The sequence below is a fragment of the Trichomonas vaginalis genome, chromosome I (genome assembly GCF_026262505.1).
Source record: "Trichomonas vaginalis G3 chromosome I, whole genome shotgun sequence".
Lineage (NCBI taxonomy): Eukaryota > Parabasalia > Trichomonadida > Trichomonadidae > Trichomonas > Trichomonas vaginalis.
The window spans coordinates 12,275,608-12,291,066 of NC_067203.1; the positions used below are offsets into that span (position 1 = coordinate 12,275,608).

General features: G+C 36.3%; 6 protein-coding genes and 1 pseudogene across 7 annotated transcripts, besides 1 other annotated feature; 3 read left to right on the top strand and 4 right to left on the bottom strand.

The window, feature by feature from the left end:
• Positions 1–15,459: part of a mobile genetic element that runs on past both edges of the window.
• Positions 433–1,327, bottom strand: TVAGG3_0973700 (annotated as a pseudogene). Its single transcript has one exon. A coding segment is annotated over exon 1 (895 nt).
• Positions 4,469–6,451, top strand: TVAGG3_0973710 (keratin-associated protein family; the record flags this gene model as incomplete). Its single annotated transcript, XM_051253777.1, has 1 exon — positions 4,469–6,451. One exon carries the CDS (start codon positions 4,469–4,471, stop codon positions 6,449–6,451), a length of 1,983 nt encoding a protein of 660 aa, XP_051079351.1.
• Positions 7,914–8,236, bottom strand: TVAGG3_0973720 (uncharacterized protein; the record flags this gene model as incomplete). The annotated part of the gene is made up of 1 exon (XM_051253778.1): positions 7,914–8,236. A coding segment is annotated over one exon (323 nt), but the record flags the coding sequence as incomplete, so codon positions are not given.
• Positions 8,806–9,024, top strand: TVAGG3_0973730 (uncharacterized protein; the record flags this gene model as incomplete). Its single annotated transcript, XM_051253779.1, has 1 exon — positions 8,806–9,024. A coding segment is annotated over one exon (219 nt), but the record flags the coding sequence as incomplete, so codon positions are not given.
• Positions 10,009–10,573, bottom strand: TVAGG3_0973740 (phage tail repeat-like family; the record flags this gene model as incomplete). The annotated part of the gene is made up of 1 exon (XM_051253780.1): positions 10,009–10,573. A coding segment is annotated over one exon (565 nt), but the record flags the coding sequence as incomplete, so codon positions are not given.
• Positions 10,953–11,327, top strand: TVAGG3_0973750 (uncharacterized protein; the record flags this gene model as incomplete). Its single annotated transcript, XM_051253781.1, has 1 exon — positions 10,953–11,327. One exon carries the CDS (start codon positions 10,953–10,955, stop codon positions 11,325–11,327), a length of 375 nt encoding a protein of 124 aa, XP_051079355.1.
• On the bottom strand, positions 14,316–15,046 carry TVAGG3_0973760 (microtubule-associated protein family; the record flags this gene model as incomplete). The annotated part of the gene is made up of 1 exon (XM_051253782.1): positions 14,316–15,046. A coding segment is annotated over one exon (731 nt), but the record flags the coding sequence as incomplete, so codon positions are not given.

The window sequence follows — 15,459 nt, forward strand, 5'->3', positions numbered from 1 at the left end:
AAGTCAGTGATGAGTTCTCCTTCATTGTATTGCTTCTTGTTCTCAGCTAGCATGCATCTTCCTCCTTGAATACACTTGGAAATATATTCACGAGGTTTTCCTGCAAGATCAAAGAGATTACCGTTCTTCCAATATACTCTCTTCTCAAAGAGTTTGTTTGAGATAGAACTTATTGAAACATAATCATAAGCATCTATTTCAAACTCAGTCATGAGGTCATTGCGGAACTTAAGAAAGCCATCTCGTAAAATGCGTACATCTTGACCGCAATAGAATGACGAATAAACTTCCATGTCAAAGTGTTCATCATCAATCTTGCAATCTTCAATCTTCTCAATGTTCTCATTAAAAGCTTCAATATCTTTGACATGATTCATGGCATCATCGATGTTACCAACTTTAGTTGTATTAACTAACTCTTCCGTGTAGTAATTATATGGGAAAACTTCTTTTTCACCACTAGTGAGGTGAAACATTTCAGGGAATCTTTCCAACTTAGTTGAGATGATTGCATAAGAGTCTTTGAAGCAGAGAAGTTTTCCTTTGTACTTTCCTTGTATCTGCATCGTTTGTGAACCTTTGATGATTGGAGTTCCTGTAATCTCTTCTAACTGAGACATGAGAAAAGTGACATCGTACGATAAGTTGTGGAAATAAACTAAACTCTTATCTGGTAAAGCTTCGAGGAATTTTGACGCACAGTCACTTCCCCAAATTGATGTATAACCATCATCGTCATCTTCCATGAAACAAATGTTGTATGCTTTGTGAATGTTTCCATCAGTTGATGCTTCGAAGTCAGCAAAGAAAACATGTTCTCTTGGGAACTTCATGTCTTTCTTCGTCTCTGAACTCCAATCTTTCTTCATCCTTGCGCAATAACGCTCATTGTATGTGAGGTCAATCATTTCTTCAAGGTTCTCATTATACATCGTTGTGAAGTATGTGCAAAGTTCTCCTGTTCTAATTGGTTCGAAATAATTGTTAGCAAACAAGAGTTCAATGACTTTTGCAAGTGGTGTAACTAACTTTGAGTTAATTGCATACCTTGTTTCATATCTTCTGTTAACTAACATCTTCTTCTCTAAAGTCCAATCCTTGCACAACTTACAAACATCTTCATAGTTCTTGATGAACATTGAACTTATTGGAAGCTTTTCGTTCAACATGTAGTGGTCATACATTAATAAAAGTTCTACTGTCATCTTTGGTTCTTCATCTGGTTCATAAGTATATGAATGATTTGAATACTTCTCGTTGTATTTGATGACATGGAACCTTATTCCTGTTTCTTTGGCAATAACCTTAATCTTTGACATTGGAAAATCTTTGACACGAATGATTTCCCTCATATGATTAATTGTTGCTTCGTCAACACCAGCTTGAATACAAGCGTAGATGAAACATGAATCTTTCATCATCTTCTTTGCTGTCTCTGCATTAAGTTCGTTGAAGATCTGATACCTCTCTAAGTTAATAGGTAATTTGCATGTCCATGTCCAAAGCTGACCATTACGTGACCTGTTTCTCTTCTTTGAATGGTTTTGTTTGATGATCTTGAGTGCGATCTTTTCTTGACCTGCTGCTCTCATCGTATCTAACATAACTTGTTCTTCAGCTGTGAGTTTATATGGTGTGTACGTTCCTTTTCTCAAAGCAGAAGCATCAACATCTGAATAAGCTGTATAGTCAAAGATCTCGATCTTCCTTAACGAAGGAATACTACAAAGGAAGAAGTCATAGTTTGATTCAAGGACTTTAGATGCTAATTCTTGTACTTCTGCTATTGGAGCTTCATTAAGTAACTGATGAACTAATGATCCCATTGTATTGATGTTCAAATGACGCAAAATGTTTCTCTTCTCATCAAAGTCGTAATAGAATGTCCACTTCTGTTTGAAAAGGTCTATCTGTCCAATGAACTTTGCCATAACTCTTGGAAACATCTTGTTGAAGTAATCTTTTCCTCTTGGACTGTATTGGTCAATGTTAAACATAATGAATCTTTCTCCTGCTTTAGTTATTGGGTCTAACCATTTCTCATCAGGAAGTTTTTGACCATTAATGTTCTTAACAACGTAAAAGGCATTCTGTATTTCTTTGTATGCTAATTCGCTCTCATCAATCTTTGGTGGAGGGTCTGAGTATATTGGTTGCATCTCCATTAACGCTCTATTATGAGATCTCTGATCGTGATCTAAAGCAACTGGGGAATTTGAAGCTGGAACATTCATGATACCATTGTAGTCATCATAGAAGCTCTTAGCATTCTTGAAAATATCTGCTACACTTCCTGTACCTCCTTGATTCTTAATTGCCAGAGCTAATTTATTGGTAATGTCTTTAGCTTTCTTAGGCATTTTGATCCCAAACATATCAAGCATACCTTTCTTATCTTCTGGTGAAAGGTTATTAACTAATCCTTTTATAGCATTGAGCATGTTGGTCTTTTATAACCGATAAAAAAATATACGTTATTTTTTTTTAATCGTCATCGTAATCATAATCGTACGAAGATTCTGTATCATCATCACTGACATCATTGGTTTCTCTAACTTCTGGCTTATCTGGTTTAATCTCTATCACCATAAACATTGGTGACAATAATCGAACAGGCTGATCTTGGAAGTCAACTAAGGTAAACGTAACATTAGTTAGTTCCCATGGAAATGCATCTATCCATGGTGAGGATTCCTTACATATAAGTGGTTTACCAGATATCCAGAACTCATTGATGTTATAACATGTAGATCTGTACATGATCTTTCTTCGATCATCAACTTGGTCAATATTATTGAACCCAGAGATGACAGACATTGATGAACGAAGGTATAACTGATACCCGAAGTTGAGCATAGGTGGTTTTGGCATTTGTAGATAATAATTATGTACAATAGGTAGTTCTATTCCATATGCACCTAAAATAAGATTTGCTCTATGTGAAGCATCTTTTAAATAGACTTTATGTCCTTTGTCCTGTGACGTAAATATAAGTTGATTCGTAGCACTCAGTGAAACTGTTACATTATGTTGACCTTTTTTCTTGTTATAATAATCAAACTGTTTTGTTACAATCTCTTGTAGTTTTGATACAATAGTATCCATATCAAATGAAAGAGCTGACTTAAATGTACACACCTTTTCTTCTCCATCTTCGTCTAACTGTAAGACAAAATAATCTGTTTCGTCACAAACAATAAAGTTCGCCATAGTACTGACACTTTTTACTCTCATCTTTATCTTACTTGGATGCCCCATGTTAGGATCTGCTTGAAACTGTATTGTCCCGTAGTTATTAGGATCAGTCGATTGTAGATAATACATCATTTTTATATGTAGTAAAAGAATGAGTGTTGTTCCATATGCATATGAATGTTATAAGTCTAGCGTACTTCAATATAAAGAATATACTCTCAGAATTACTGATAATGCTTTAGTCATACATAAAGAAGGTGCTGATGAAGACATTACCATCGGTCCTGGTATATTACCTATCGAGCAACCAGATGGTACAATTGTTGAAACAGACTTAAATCAATACCTTCAAGCGTTACAGAATCGTGTGACAAAAGTAGAGAATAATTACTTAGATGCTCCATTCTTCACAACTGATAGAGATTATATGTTTTCATGTATGGCGAGTAATGGTTTGCAAGAAACTCGTGAGGTAAATATTAATGAAGCATTAGAGACTATAATATATCATGTTAAACGGTTATTATCGATTGACCATGGAGTTCATTTTGACCCAAGGTCTACACTGTTCAATATACCAATGATTGAAAACAGTCAATTAACATTTAAAGAAGATACATTGTATAATGCTTTAAACGCAGCATTTGCTTATATATTAGGTCATGAACAAGTACAAAATAGTGGTATTGCAATATACTTAGATAAAGTTATGTTAAAGAAACCATTGACATTCACAGAAGATGGTCCAAAAGCAACTGGTATTGTTGGTGATGGAACATTATTGACGAAAGAATACTTAGCAAGTCATGTCGGAGAATTTTTCTCCACTAATGATAGCATCAGTACAACACCAGAAGTTATTTTATTGAAGAAACCAATCACATTTGATGTTAAAGGAAAGACAAAAGCAACTGGTATAGCTGGCGATGGAGTTCTTCTGACTAAGGAATACTTGAAGAAAAATATCAATGACTTCGTTGAAATTGTCAAAGATAAAGAATCTGGTCTTAAGTTCAACCCTTTATCATTCATCTTTGCCATAGCAAACGCCGGTGCTACTGCAGCCTCATGGATATCACTCCAGAGTCAAATAAATGCTCTTTGGGCTTTTGTTGAAAGTCAAGAAGGTATAGATACTGTTCTTGACACTCTGGGTAATCTTGGTCCAAATCATAAAGGAGGTTTTGTGGATGGAATAAAAAATTTAGTTGAAAAGACTAAAACAAGTTTCCAGAAGATAACTCATATAGAAAGATTCAGAAATGAAGGTTATATGGAACTTGAGAGTTTTGATGTGACTGGACCTTTGGAACCAATTCCAATGCCACGTGATGCTAATGATGAAGAAGAGAAAGATCCTGGACCAAAAACAATCATTTCTACGTTAAGTACTTTGTACCCTGATTTTGTGACCTTAGTGAAAGTTGCTAATACATCAAGAAAGAACAATAATATTAATATGTCTGGTACTGATGACCTTACTGATTATCTTTATCTCATTCTTGCTGAATTAGCGAAGAAAGTTGAGGAGAACAAAAATAATGGAGGAAGAACTGCACTTAAGATTGCAGACAAAGCTGACAAAAGTTATGTTGACGAAGAGATACGTAAAGTTGCATCTAAAGAATATACTTTATCACAGTCTGTCATACTTAAGACAATCAAAGGTCCAGAGAAAGATATGTACCCAGGTGATGGTACAACAGTTAAAGTTAATGAAAGAGTTTCATTCCCATCTGGTATTGATACAAAAGAAGTATATATTAATGGTGAAAACATCAATACAACATTGTTTCCTTTGAAAAATAATGAGTTCACTGAACCTTTGACAGTTAAATCAATTCGTTCAAGAGAAGACAAACCTGTTATAATCAATAAAATAGGAGCTGATAATGACCAACCAGTTCAAATCAAGAAAATAAGAGCTGATGACATTATCTTGAACTATACTTTAGGTTCAAGTGCTCCACAAGAAGATCCAAGCACTAGCGTAAAAGATACTCTTAACAGTTTAGATAGTAAATGTACGAACATTGAAGGTCATGCCAGAAACTTCGAAGTATATGAACTACCAGCAATGTTAGATAAGAAAGCTGACAAGAACCATGTTCATTATATAAGTTCAGATGAACAGATTATAACGGACTACCACGGATATTTAACACAGGGTGAAAAAGTGAATACGAAAAATGTTAATGAAAGAAGATATAAATTCATTCGTGCTAAAGGTTATGACATACACTGTACTGTACAGTATGACACAGGTATAGCACCACAATCATTTGGTTATAACGCTGAAATTTATGCTTCATACTTCTTTGTTAACGGTGTATTAGTTGAGCCAAGATTTAGGTTGAGAGTTAAGGCAAAAATAACCGTTGAAGATGCTATTAAAAGTAAAGCTGACAAAGATGAACTTGACGCAACGAACAAAGTTTTGAAATCTCATAAACACAATATCTCCGACATAAATTCACTTCAAACTTCTTTAGACAACAAAGCAGACAAAACTTATGTTAATGAACAGATCTCAAAGATCTCTAATGCATCTGTAAACAATGGAATACCTGAAAGCATTACAGTTAGCTTTGGTAATAATGATATGGGTAAAGTTGCAATATTTATAAATTATAACATTGGTCCATCAGAAAAAGGTCCAAGTTACTATACATTGAGTCATGGTAAATCTATTGAACTTGTGTTCCACAAAAAAGATGGAACAAACTTAACTATTCATCCTGGAGATACGTTTGAGTTTTATTTGAACGATGTCACCACAGTAGATTATACTTATAGACCTTCTAACATGTTTGACATGATGTATCCAATTGGTTCTATATTTACATCAATGAGCTCAACAAGCCCGCAAACCCTTTATGGAGGTGTTTGGCAACCGATTGTTGATCAGTTTCTTTACTGTTCTAACTCATCAATGGACTTTGGTGGTTCAAAGACTATCAGAGTTGAAAACCTTCCACCACACTCCCATAGGTTCAGTGCAACAACATCTACTAATGGAGAGCATTCACATTCAATGACAAAAAGAGGTTATACAAATCTTGCAGCAGGTTCTGATAGACAAGGTATGAATAGATATGATATCACAGATGACCCTAGAGATGTTAGTACAGGTATTTTCTGCGGATCTGCAGGAAACCATACTCACACAGTAGCTGGAATCACAGATGCAACAGGAAAAGGTCAAGACTTCTTACCACCATTTATGACTGTATTCGCTTGGTTCAGAGCTGCTTAACTCAAGATCACGATCACAAACTGTTTCTCAGTATGAATGAGTAGCTCTATTTTTACATCATTACTGAAGTATTTCTTTTCTTCATCAATGACAGAAAGAATGTTTTCATCATCTTTTAAAGATCTTACCAAAGTTAGATCTTCATCAGAAAATCTCAAAGAAAGACTCATTTATGCACTAATAAAAATATAGCTAATTATTTTTTTATCTGAACTTTTTATCGGGTATATAAAGATGTCTGAACATCATATAAAGTTCTTTAAGATCCAACAGTTTGTAGATGAAGTGAAGAAGCAAAATAAAACAGCAAAGAGACTACTTATATGCTTACCACAAACATTATGTCAAGGAAAGTATGGTTATAGTGCAAGTCCGATCATGATCTTTGTCGATAAGCAGAAATACACAAATGAAGGTTTAGCTAATTTACTCAAGTTTGAAAAGATAGCTATAAACATTCCTGACCATTTCTCAGCGAGAATAAACCTTGACAAGACTAAAAGTTATTGTTTATATGTAGATCTCACGAAATCAACAAAGAGTAAAGACAAAGAATATAACCCAGTTGAACTTAAGACAATGGGTAAGAACTTACTCAAAGCTGCTATCAAACCTGTCGAAGAGATCGACATTGAGGATGAAGCAGAAGAAATAGATGTAGATCCTGAAGTGTTATAAACGATAAAGTTTATTTTTGGAGGAAGATGGTGTCAGACCATTTGATCTGGCATGCTTGTTCTAGGTAATTGCAGAAACCTGGAAAGATTGTTATTGGTCTGAGTTTCATACCTGGTCTCTCATCTCTCCATTGAAGCAAGTAAATTTACATGAAGAGTTCGTCTGGATTCTCAGGCTTTGGTACACACTGATCGAAGATCTGTATGACCTCTTCATGACCGTACTCCCTCTGGTCAGACATGAGTGTTCTGAAGAACTTTTGCATCTTCGGACCAGGTTTAGCATCTATGCAACGAGTGGGTCTCATTGACATTTTTGTCACTTTTATTTGGTCGAATGGAAGGATTCGAGTTCATGCCACTTGACAGCAAAGAAGGTGCAGAAGAGGTTGTTGTTGCTGCATTCTATGCGAGCTCACACGTTGACGCATTCCGAACTTACCAGGATGACCTCGAAAAAGAAGGTCGAAAGCTTGGAAAGATCCAAATGTTGCTTGAGTTCTTCCGTGGAAACCTTGCACAGAAGTATGAGAAGAAAGAATAAACAACTAATTATTACTGAGCTTAGCTCATAAATGTAAGTTTTTACTCTGATCAGATCTTAGATCTCGTCGGGACAAGCGGAAAGGATAAAGTCCATGAGCTGGACTTTTGTCTTAGTGAGCGGTACTGCGGTCATGAGTAGTTCGCGCTTGTTTGAGCCACTTGGAACGCGACCCTTCCAATTCCTCATAGATCTCAAGGCAGAGATCGTGAAGAACTCAAGGACAAAGAGTCTTTGAGACTTGGTAAGGAATCCCTCATCATCTCTTTCATCCTGGAGGGTCTTTGTGGATGCAGTGGACTTGATCTCGTCTTCCTCGATCGGATCATTCTCATAATCTTCATCACCCTTCTTCCTAAACGTCATCTGCTCTCTCTTGTAGTCGTTCCTGAGAGCATTGAGTCCAGCTTCAAGATCTTGTGAGTTCTTTGCAGGTTTATTGAAAGTTTTCTTTTCCTGCATTTGCTGTATAAGCTGGGTTTGCTGTTGCATCATCTGCATCATCATTGCCATCATATCTAGTGTTGGTGATGCTGGAGCTGGTGTTGTACCATCTTGGGACATTCGGTCGTCGGTTATGTCTTTACAAAAGACTGCTTTACAAAAGACAGCTTTACAAAAGACAGCTTTACAAAAGACAGCTTTACAAAAGACAGCTTTACAAAAGACAGCTTTACAAAAGACTGCTTTACAAAAGACTCTTTACAAAAGACACAAACAGCTTTACAAAAGACTGCTTTACAAAAGCATTTTCTCACAAAATTGAATACTTTTGCTTTACAAAAGACGTCTTGACAAAAGATTGCTTTACAAAAGTCTGCTTTACAAAAGACGTCTTGACAAAAGATTGCTTTACAAAAGTCTGCTTTACAAAAGATTGCTTTACAAAAGATTGCTTTACAAAAGTCTGCTTTACAAAAGACAGCTTTACAAAAGATTGCTTTACAAAAGCCATGACTGATCTTCATCCAATTTGTTTAATCGAACTTAATGAAGTAATTTCTGCATATCTCCTGCATGTATTTGGAAACGAGAGGATAAGACAACTCACCAAGGTTTCCAGACGCCAGATCCAAAGACTTGAATCAACTGCAGGAGTAATCCTAAGCTTTGAAGAAGGATTAACCAATAAGAAAGATGTCATTGACTCCAAGCGTGAAAGCCTTGCTGCTTTCTTACGCAAACACCCATGGGTCGATGTTGATCTCCAAACTCCTTACCAAGGACTCGTTGAAACCTTCACGACCTACAGACAGCTCCTTGACAGACCTGAGCAGAACCTTCTGGTCGAACGTGATGGCACATTAAGCCCTACAGACGAGTCAATCCAGAGAGAAGAAGCTCAAGAGTAAAAATCTGACATTTATACTTTACATGACATTTTTTTCATGAGTGTTCACGTTAAGATCAATGATGAAAACATGACTTCATGGGAAGATATCATTGATGACATAGAGAATGACCTTGATGAAAACATGATGGGAGCTCAAACGTCAGTTAAGGTCAAACTTGGTGAAGTTCAAGAAAAGATCTCCGAGATCAATGCAAAAATATCTGCTCTTACAGAGGTTGACGTTTATTACAGAAGCTTGGAGAGAACTTTAAGCAAACTTGAACGTCAGAACCAAAGTCTCATAGTTGTGCTCCAGAAACTCAGTCTCATGCGTAAAGCATATAATGACTACCTACATGTAAGAGACTTACCTTCTTATTCTACTCCAGATCTCGACTTTTCCGATATAAGTCCAATCCTTATTGATACAACACTTACGATAGCAGGGATGCTTCCTACATATCCAGAATATGATAACTTACCTCAGCTCTTCGAGTATCTCAAGAAAAAGTTCATGATCTTATTATGCGAGACCATGAAAAGACGTCAAAATACCAGAACAGAACGAGAACAGAGCTTACTAATAGACTTATTATATAATACTAAAGAAATAAAGGAGTTTTTATTCTAACTTTGGTATTTTTGGGAAGAACTGATCTGGATCATATTTGTCAACCACAGGTTTTGGTATCAAAAGTCTCTCTGGTTCTTGGACGGCTGGTACTGGAAATGGTTCCTTTGGTTTCCTAGCTTTTGGGAGATCTAAAAATTTTCTTGGTCTCTTTCTTTTGTGTAAGTGTTGTCCATTTTTATCGACAACGAATGTGAGCTTTCCGTCGTCAAAGATGAATGTCGTCGCTTCTTCAGTTCCCTCATCAACTATTATCTTCTTGATCTTTCTCTTCTCCATTAACAGAAAAAGTGACATATATTACTTCATTATTTTTCTGAGTGTTAGGATTAATTAAACCTCTATCTATAACATGCTTTCTCATAGGAAATTTCTCTCCATATCTTTTTGTCAATATCTCTATAAGTTCTTCTGTATAAGATTTATCACTACTGAAGTAAATAGATGGATAATTAAGGACATCAAAGGTTTCTACAGTATCTTTAAGAGTCCATTCATCTCCATACTGTATAGAATAAGTATGGAAGTATGGAGGATCACATATAAAGAAAACATTGGGAAGATCTTTATACTCATTGAAGAGTATTCTCCAATCTTTATGAACAATAGTTAAACCTTCAAGATAGTCATCTATGTTTTCACCAAATAAGTTAGTATATCTGAGGTATAACACTTTCTTCATTAATGTGTCAAGATCATAGTATTTGTATGCTCCAGAATAGAGAAGACGTGAACATAATGTATCCCAGTCTATGTATGGAGCTTTACTTATAACTTCTCTGACGATCTCTTTCTGATCAGTAGGAATTTTCTCATCTGGCTTAACATTTATTCTCTCCTTAAGTTCCTTAAGTATTTCATTCGTGTCATGAATGTGTTTCAGTCTATCAACGTAGTTATCATAGTCGTTAGCTATGATCGTTGCTTTTGGGAACATAATATGCAACAGATGAGAGATATAGAGAGAACCACCAAATAGGTCAACGAAGACATAATCCCCTTTGATGTCTTTGAGTATGTCGATAAGATCTTTCCTGATCTTCGACTTATTACCTATGAAAGGTAAAGGAGGTTTGGTAAAAATCATTTATATGGTAATAAAAATAAGTGTTTACTTGAGACAATAACCTCTGTTGAGTTTGTAGAACAAGATCAGAAGTACGATCAAGTTCAAAACAACACAAATGGCTAGGATTGCGTTACCAACAATCTTTGTCTTTTCCCAGCAAGACTTCTTCTTTGGTTCATGTGCTGCTTCGACATCACTGTATGGCTCGGACATTAACTTAAAAAGTGTCATGACCACTTCATTTTTGATGAAGTCAACAGCTTATGTCCACTTCCTCCCACAAGCACTTGAGGGACAAGAGAAGGTCATCATTGACTACCTTCAAGCCACTGAGAAGCTCCAAAAGCTTCAAGATCTCCGCGAAGAGTTCAAGTCCCGCTTGAAACAGGAGAACTTACTGCAGGAGTACATGCTCATCCTTTATACACTCATTGATGGCTCCCATTTACCATCAGAGTACACTGCAGTTCTTGATGCACTCAAAGATCTTCGCGAACACCAGCCGATCGGTAAAGAAGCCTTCGAGCTCACCATTGAGCAAGCCATCTTCGCCAAGCACAATGCAAAGAAGCAGATGCTCGAAGCTCTTGACAAGATCAAAAAGTACGTCGAAAAGTACTAAAAATAATTACTTGAGTAAACGATAAGTTTTATTCATTGTTTCTCTTTTCAAGATATTCTTTCATCTTGACGTTATATTTTCCTAACTCATACAAGAACGTGTAGTATGAAACTTCAACCTCACGATGCTTTTCATACCATTTCATTATGAACATGGTAAGAATTGCTTCTTCGGGATTTGAGAAGGGATCTTCTTCACCAAATACGTTGTGATGAACTCTCATTGCTTTACCTACAGATATTGGTTCATCTTCCTCAGCAATTAGGTCAAAGAACCTTTGTAGTCTTTGGCTCATTGGAAATGTCACTTTTCGGTTAAACGATCACATACTTAAGACATAAATTATACCTACTTATTAACTCAGTATATTGTGCATTATATGCATACTTAAACTCTTGAGCAATATTGTTCTCATCAATGATTCTGATCTGAGCTATTTTTGAGAAAGGTGGTGGAATACCACAACATGTGATGTCTGGGTCCAGTAGGTCTATTTCACACTTGAACCCAGTCATTCTGTGAACAACTTCTTCCAAGTCTGGCTTAGGTAGTAAGATCTGATCTTTGCTCACTAAGTTAGAAAAGAGCTCTTTGTCTTGGTCTAGAAGTATCTTCTGGTATATACTAAGTAAATACTCTTCTACACCAATCCTCGATGAAGTCTCCACAGATCTCGATGAGGTCAGGTTGGAAGTTAATGGACTTAAAGGAGGAGGATACATTGGTGCTTCTGAGTTCGTAGTTGTTTCCTCTTTTTTTATCTCTGTTGGAGCATCACTTACTGTACCAGATGGATAGTTCTTTATCACAATGTTATTAGTTGTTCTTGAATCAACATTGCTTGTTGGTTCAATTGGAAGATTAGCTGCACCATAAAGAATTGACTTCGATCTCATTTGTTATGAGTAAAAATTGTTTTATTCTCATATAAATGACGAACATTAACCCAGAGAACAACACAGAATATACTGCAACAGGAGTTGTTTACAATGATCTAGATCAGATCGTCCAACTCAAAGCCCCAAGAGGAAGGAATTTAATAAGACAACCTCCACCAAAGATATATGTTGATGATGGTAGTAATGGGTTCAACTTAGTGTATCATTACTCATATCCTCAATATGCAAAAATTGGGTCTACCCCAAACGTGACAAACCATTATATGAACCTTTATGATGAAGCAAGGTTTCATGCACCAACGAAGAAAGAACCTGATGCATCAAGATTACATGAATTCGCAGACCATGATGGTTATAGCGATTACTCAATGCCTGTAAGACTTTAACGTTAATAAAAAAATGACTGTTGGTAAACAAGAAAAAACTTTAATACAAGAGGATTTGATGCTACCAATATATTCAACTGATATGGGAGCTTATCAATTCGATACATTTGAGAATCCTGGTGGAACACCACCATATTTTCTTTTGTTCATCAATGTAAACAGTAGAAAAGGTTATGCGTTCCCAATGAGTGAAAAGAACTCAAACAATGTTCTAAGTGCAATGCAGAAGTTCATTTCACAAGCTACAGGTGAAATGAAGCCTACAATACTTACTAGTGATGAAGACCCAGCTTATACGACACAAAATGTTCGAGATCTGTTGGTCAGTCATAACATTGAGCACATGACGACACAGAAATACAATCATAACATACTAGGTATTATTAATAGGTTCTGTAGAACTATTAGAACTATGTTACATATGAAGTTAAACCTCAAAGAAGGTGATAAAACACCACCTTTCACTGCAGATACAATGAGACAAATTATTAATGACTACAACACTGAATATCATTCAAGCACACAACAAAAGCCTGATGATTTCACAGAAAAGGATAATGAGGAATATATAAAGAAGCAAAGATTGAAAGAAGAGTATGTCAGAAAAAATAACCTTTATAACTTAAGACCTGGTCAAAAAGTTCAAGTCATAGTTGAACCAAGAACATGGGGTAAAGGTAACCAACAAAGAAGACATCTTGATCCTTCTTATTATACAGTTGATTCAGTTGATACAAGTGCATACTTGTTAAGAGCAAAAGATGGAAGTGTTGCAAGATATCCACGTTATCAGATATGGACAAAAATAGAGCATGGATTAAAGCAAGGAGAAACTTTAGATCAAGGAAGACACGGTGCTGTTAAAAGTATTGATGGTCATGAACTTGTCGGTAATGATGTAAAGTATGATGTTACGTTTGAGAACGAAAATACAGGAAAAGTGACAGGTAGAGGTATGCGTGAAGGTAATCCAAACAGGTTGTCACAAATGGAAGTACAGTATTGGAGGAAAAATATTAATGAAGGTCATGTTAAAGATATGCCTAGTTTTCTTGAGAAGTATCGTGGGTTTCGAGTTTAGCTTGTAAGTCCTTTATTTTTGTTTCATACAATGAGATCTTCCTTCTGATCTGTTCATCATTGAGAGGTTGCTTGACTTTACGGAACTGTACACGTCCGTCTTTCATTGTATGTACATAATATCCATCAGGAACCTTACCATCTTTTATATATTCAGTTAACCACTTTTGTTTAGTTGATGCTTTAATGACTTGACTCATTTCTTACTGGATAAATTTTTATGTTTTTTTCTTTTGACGATTTTTTCTTATCCTTATCTTTCTTCTTGTCCTTGTCCTTCTTTTTTTTCTTCTTCCTTGTCCTTCTTGGACTTCTCTGCTGCAGGTGGTGTTGGATTCTGTTTGACTTTAGCACTTGGGTCAGGACCTTGTCTTTGAGACTTAGATATAGATTGTTTAGGAGCTGCTGCTTGTTTAGTTGCTTCAGCTTGTTGTTTAGCTAATTCAGCAGCTTGTTTATCATTCTCTTCTATTTCCTTTGCACCAGTTGCGACTTCATTCTTGAACTTTTGGAGATTCTCAGCAGCATCCATTACCTTATTCGCTCCTTTAAACAATCCATAAAATTTCTGCCATGGTGATACTGAAGGTATATTTCCACCAATTGCTGGAGGAACTGATGCTTCAGGAGTTGGAGATGGTGTTTTGTCTGAATTGAGATGCTTTTCTGCTTCAAGAACTTGTGTAGTATTTTTCTCCAGGTATGCTTTTGCAACCTCCTTAACTTCTGGACGTTCATTATTTACATCCTGTCTTGGTGTTGATGTTTCAGTAGCGTTTTCCTGAGTTACATTAACAACAGGTTGCTCAACTGCTGAAACATTAGCTGCTTCAGTAATGTTATGAGTAGTTGAAACATTTCCTGATATACCTTCTCCTGTTGGAACTCTTGGAGCAATTGTTGTGATGTTCGCCATTGCAGGAGTTGGAGTAGGAGTGTCATCAATCTTTCTGTCAGCTTTCGTCGTTTGCGTTGTAGTATTTGTTGTTTCATTACCATATTTTGATCTTAGTCTGGTAAGCTCTAACTTCATATGTTCTTCAGGATATGCATACTTATTATATTCACCCTTAATATTCTTTTTCCATTCATCGTATTTATCTTCTGCTGATTTCTTAATTGATGCTAGTCCGTTTACAGCCAATTCATCAGTACCGTTATCAGTAGTCTGGTTATATAAAAGATTAGCAGCTGATCTAATTGTGTAATCCGTAAGATTACCAAAACGCTCTATTGTACCTAATGTTGTGTTCTTCAGTTCCTTTCCAATTCCTTGTGCAGCATCTTTGACTAAATCAGCACCCCATGCACCAAATTGTCTCACAGGAGCCGCTATTGATGGTGAAGGAGATGGAGATGGCGATGGAGTTGGTGATGGTGAAGGAGATGGAGATGGTGAAGGAGATGGAGTTGGCGATGGTGTTGCTGCTTTCGCCTTTCTATCAGCTTCTTCCTTAGCCTTTCTATCTGCTTCTTCTTTCGCCTTTCTATCTGCTTCTTCCTTAGCCTTACGAGCTTTTTCTTTCTTCTTAAGTTCCTCTAGTTCTTTACGTTCAGCTTCTTCTTTCGCCTTTCGTTCAGCTTCTTCCTTAGCCTTACGAGCTTTTTCTTTCTTCTTAAGCTCCTCTAGTTCTTTACGTTCAGCTTCTTCTTTCGCCTTTCGTTCAGCTTCTTCCTTAGCCTTACGAGCTTTTTCTTTCTTCTTAAGCTCCTCTAGTTCTTTACGTTCAGCTTCTTCTTTCGCCTTTCGTTCAGCTTCTTCCTTAA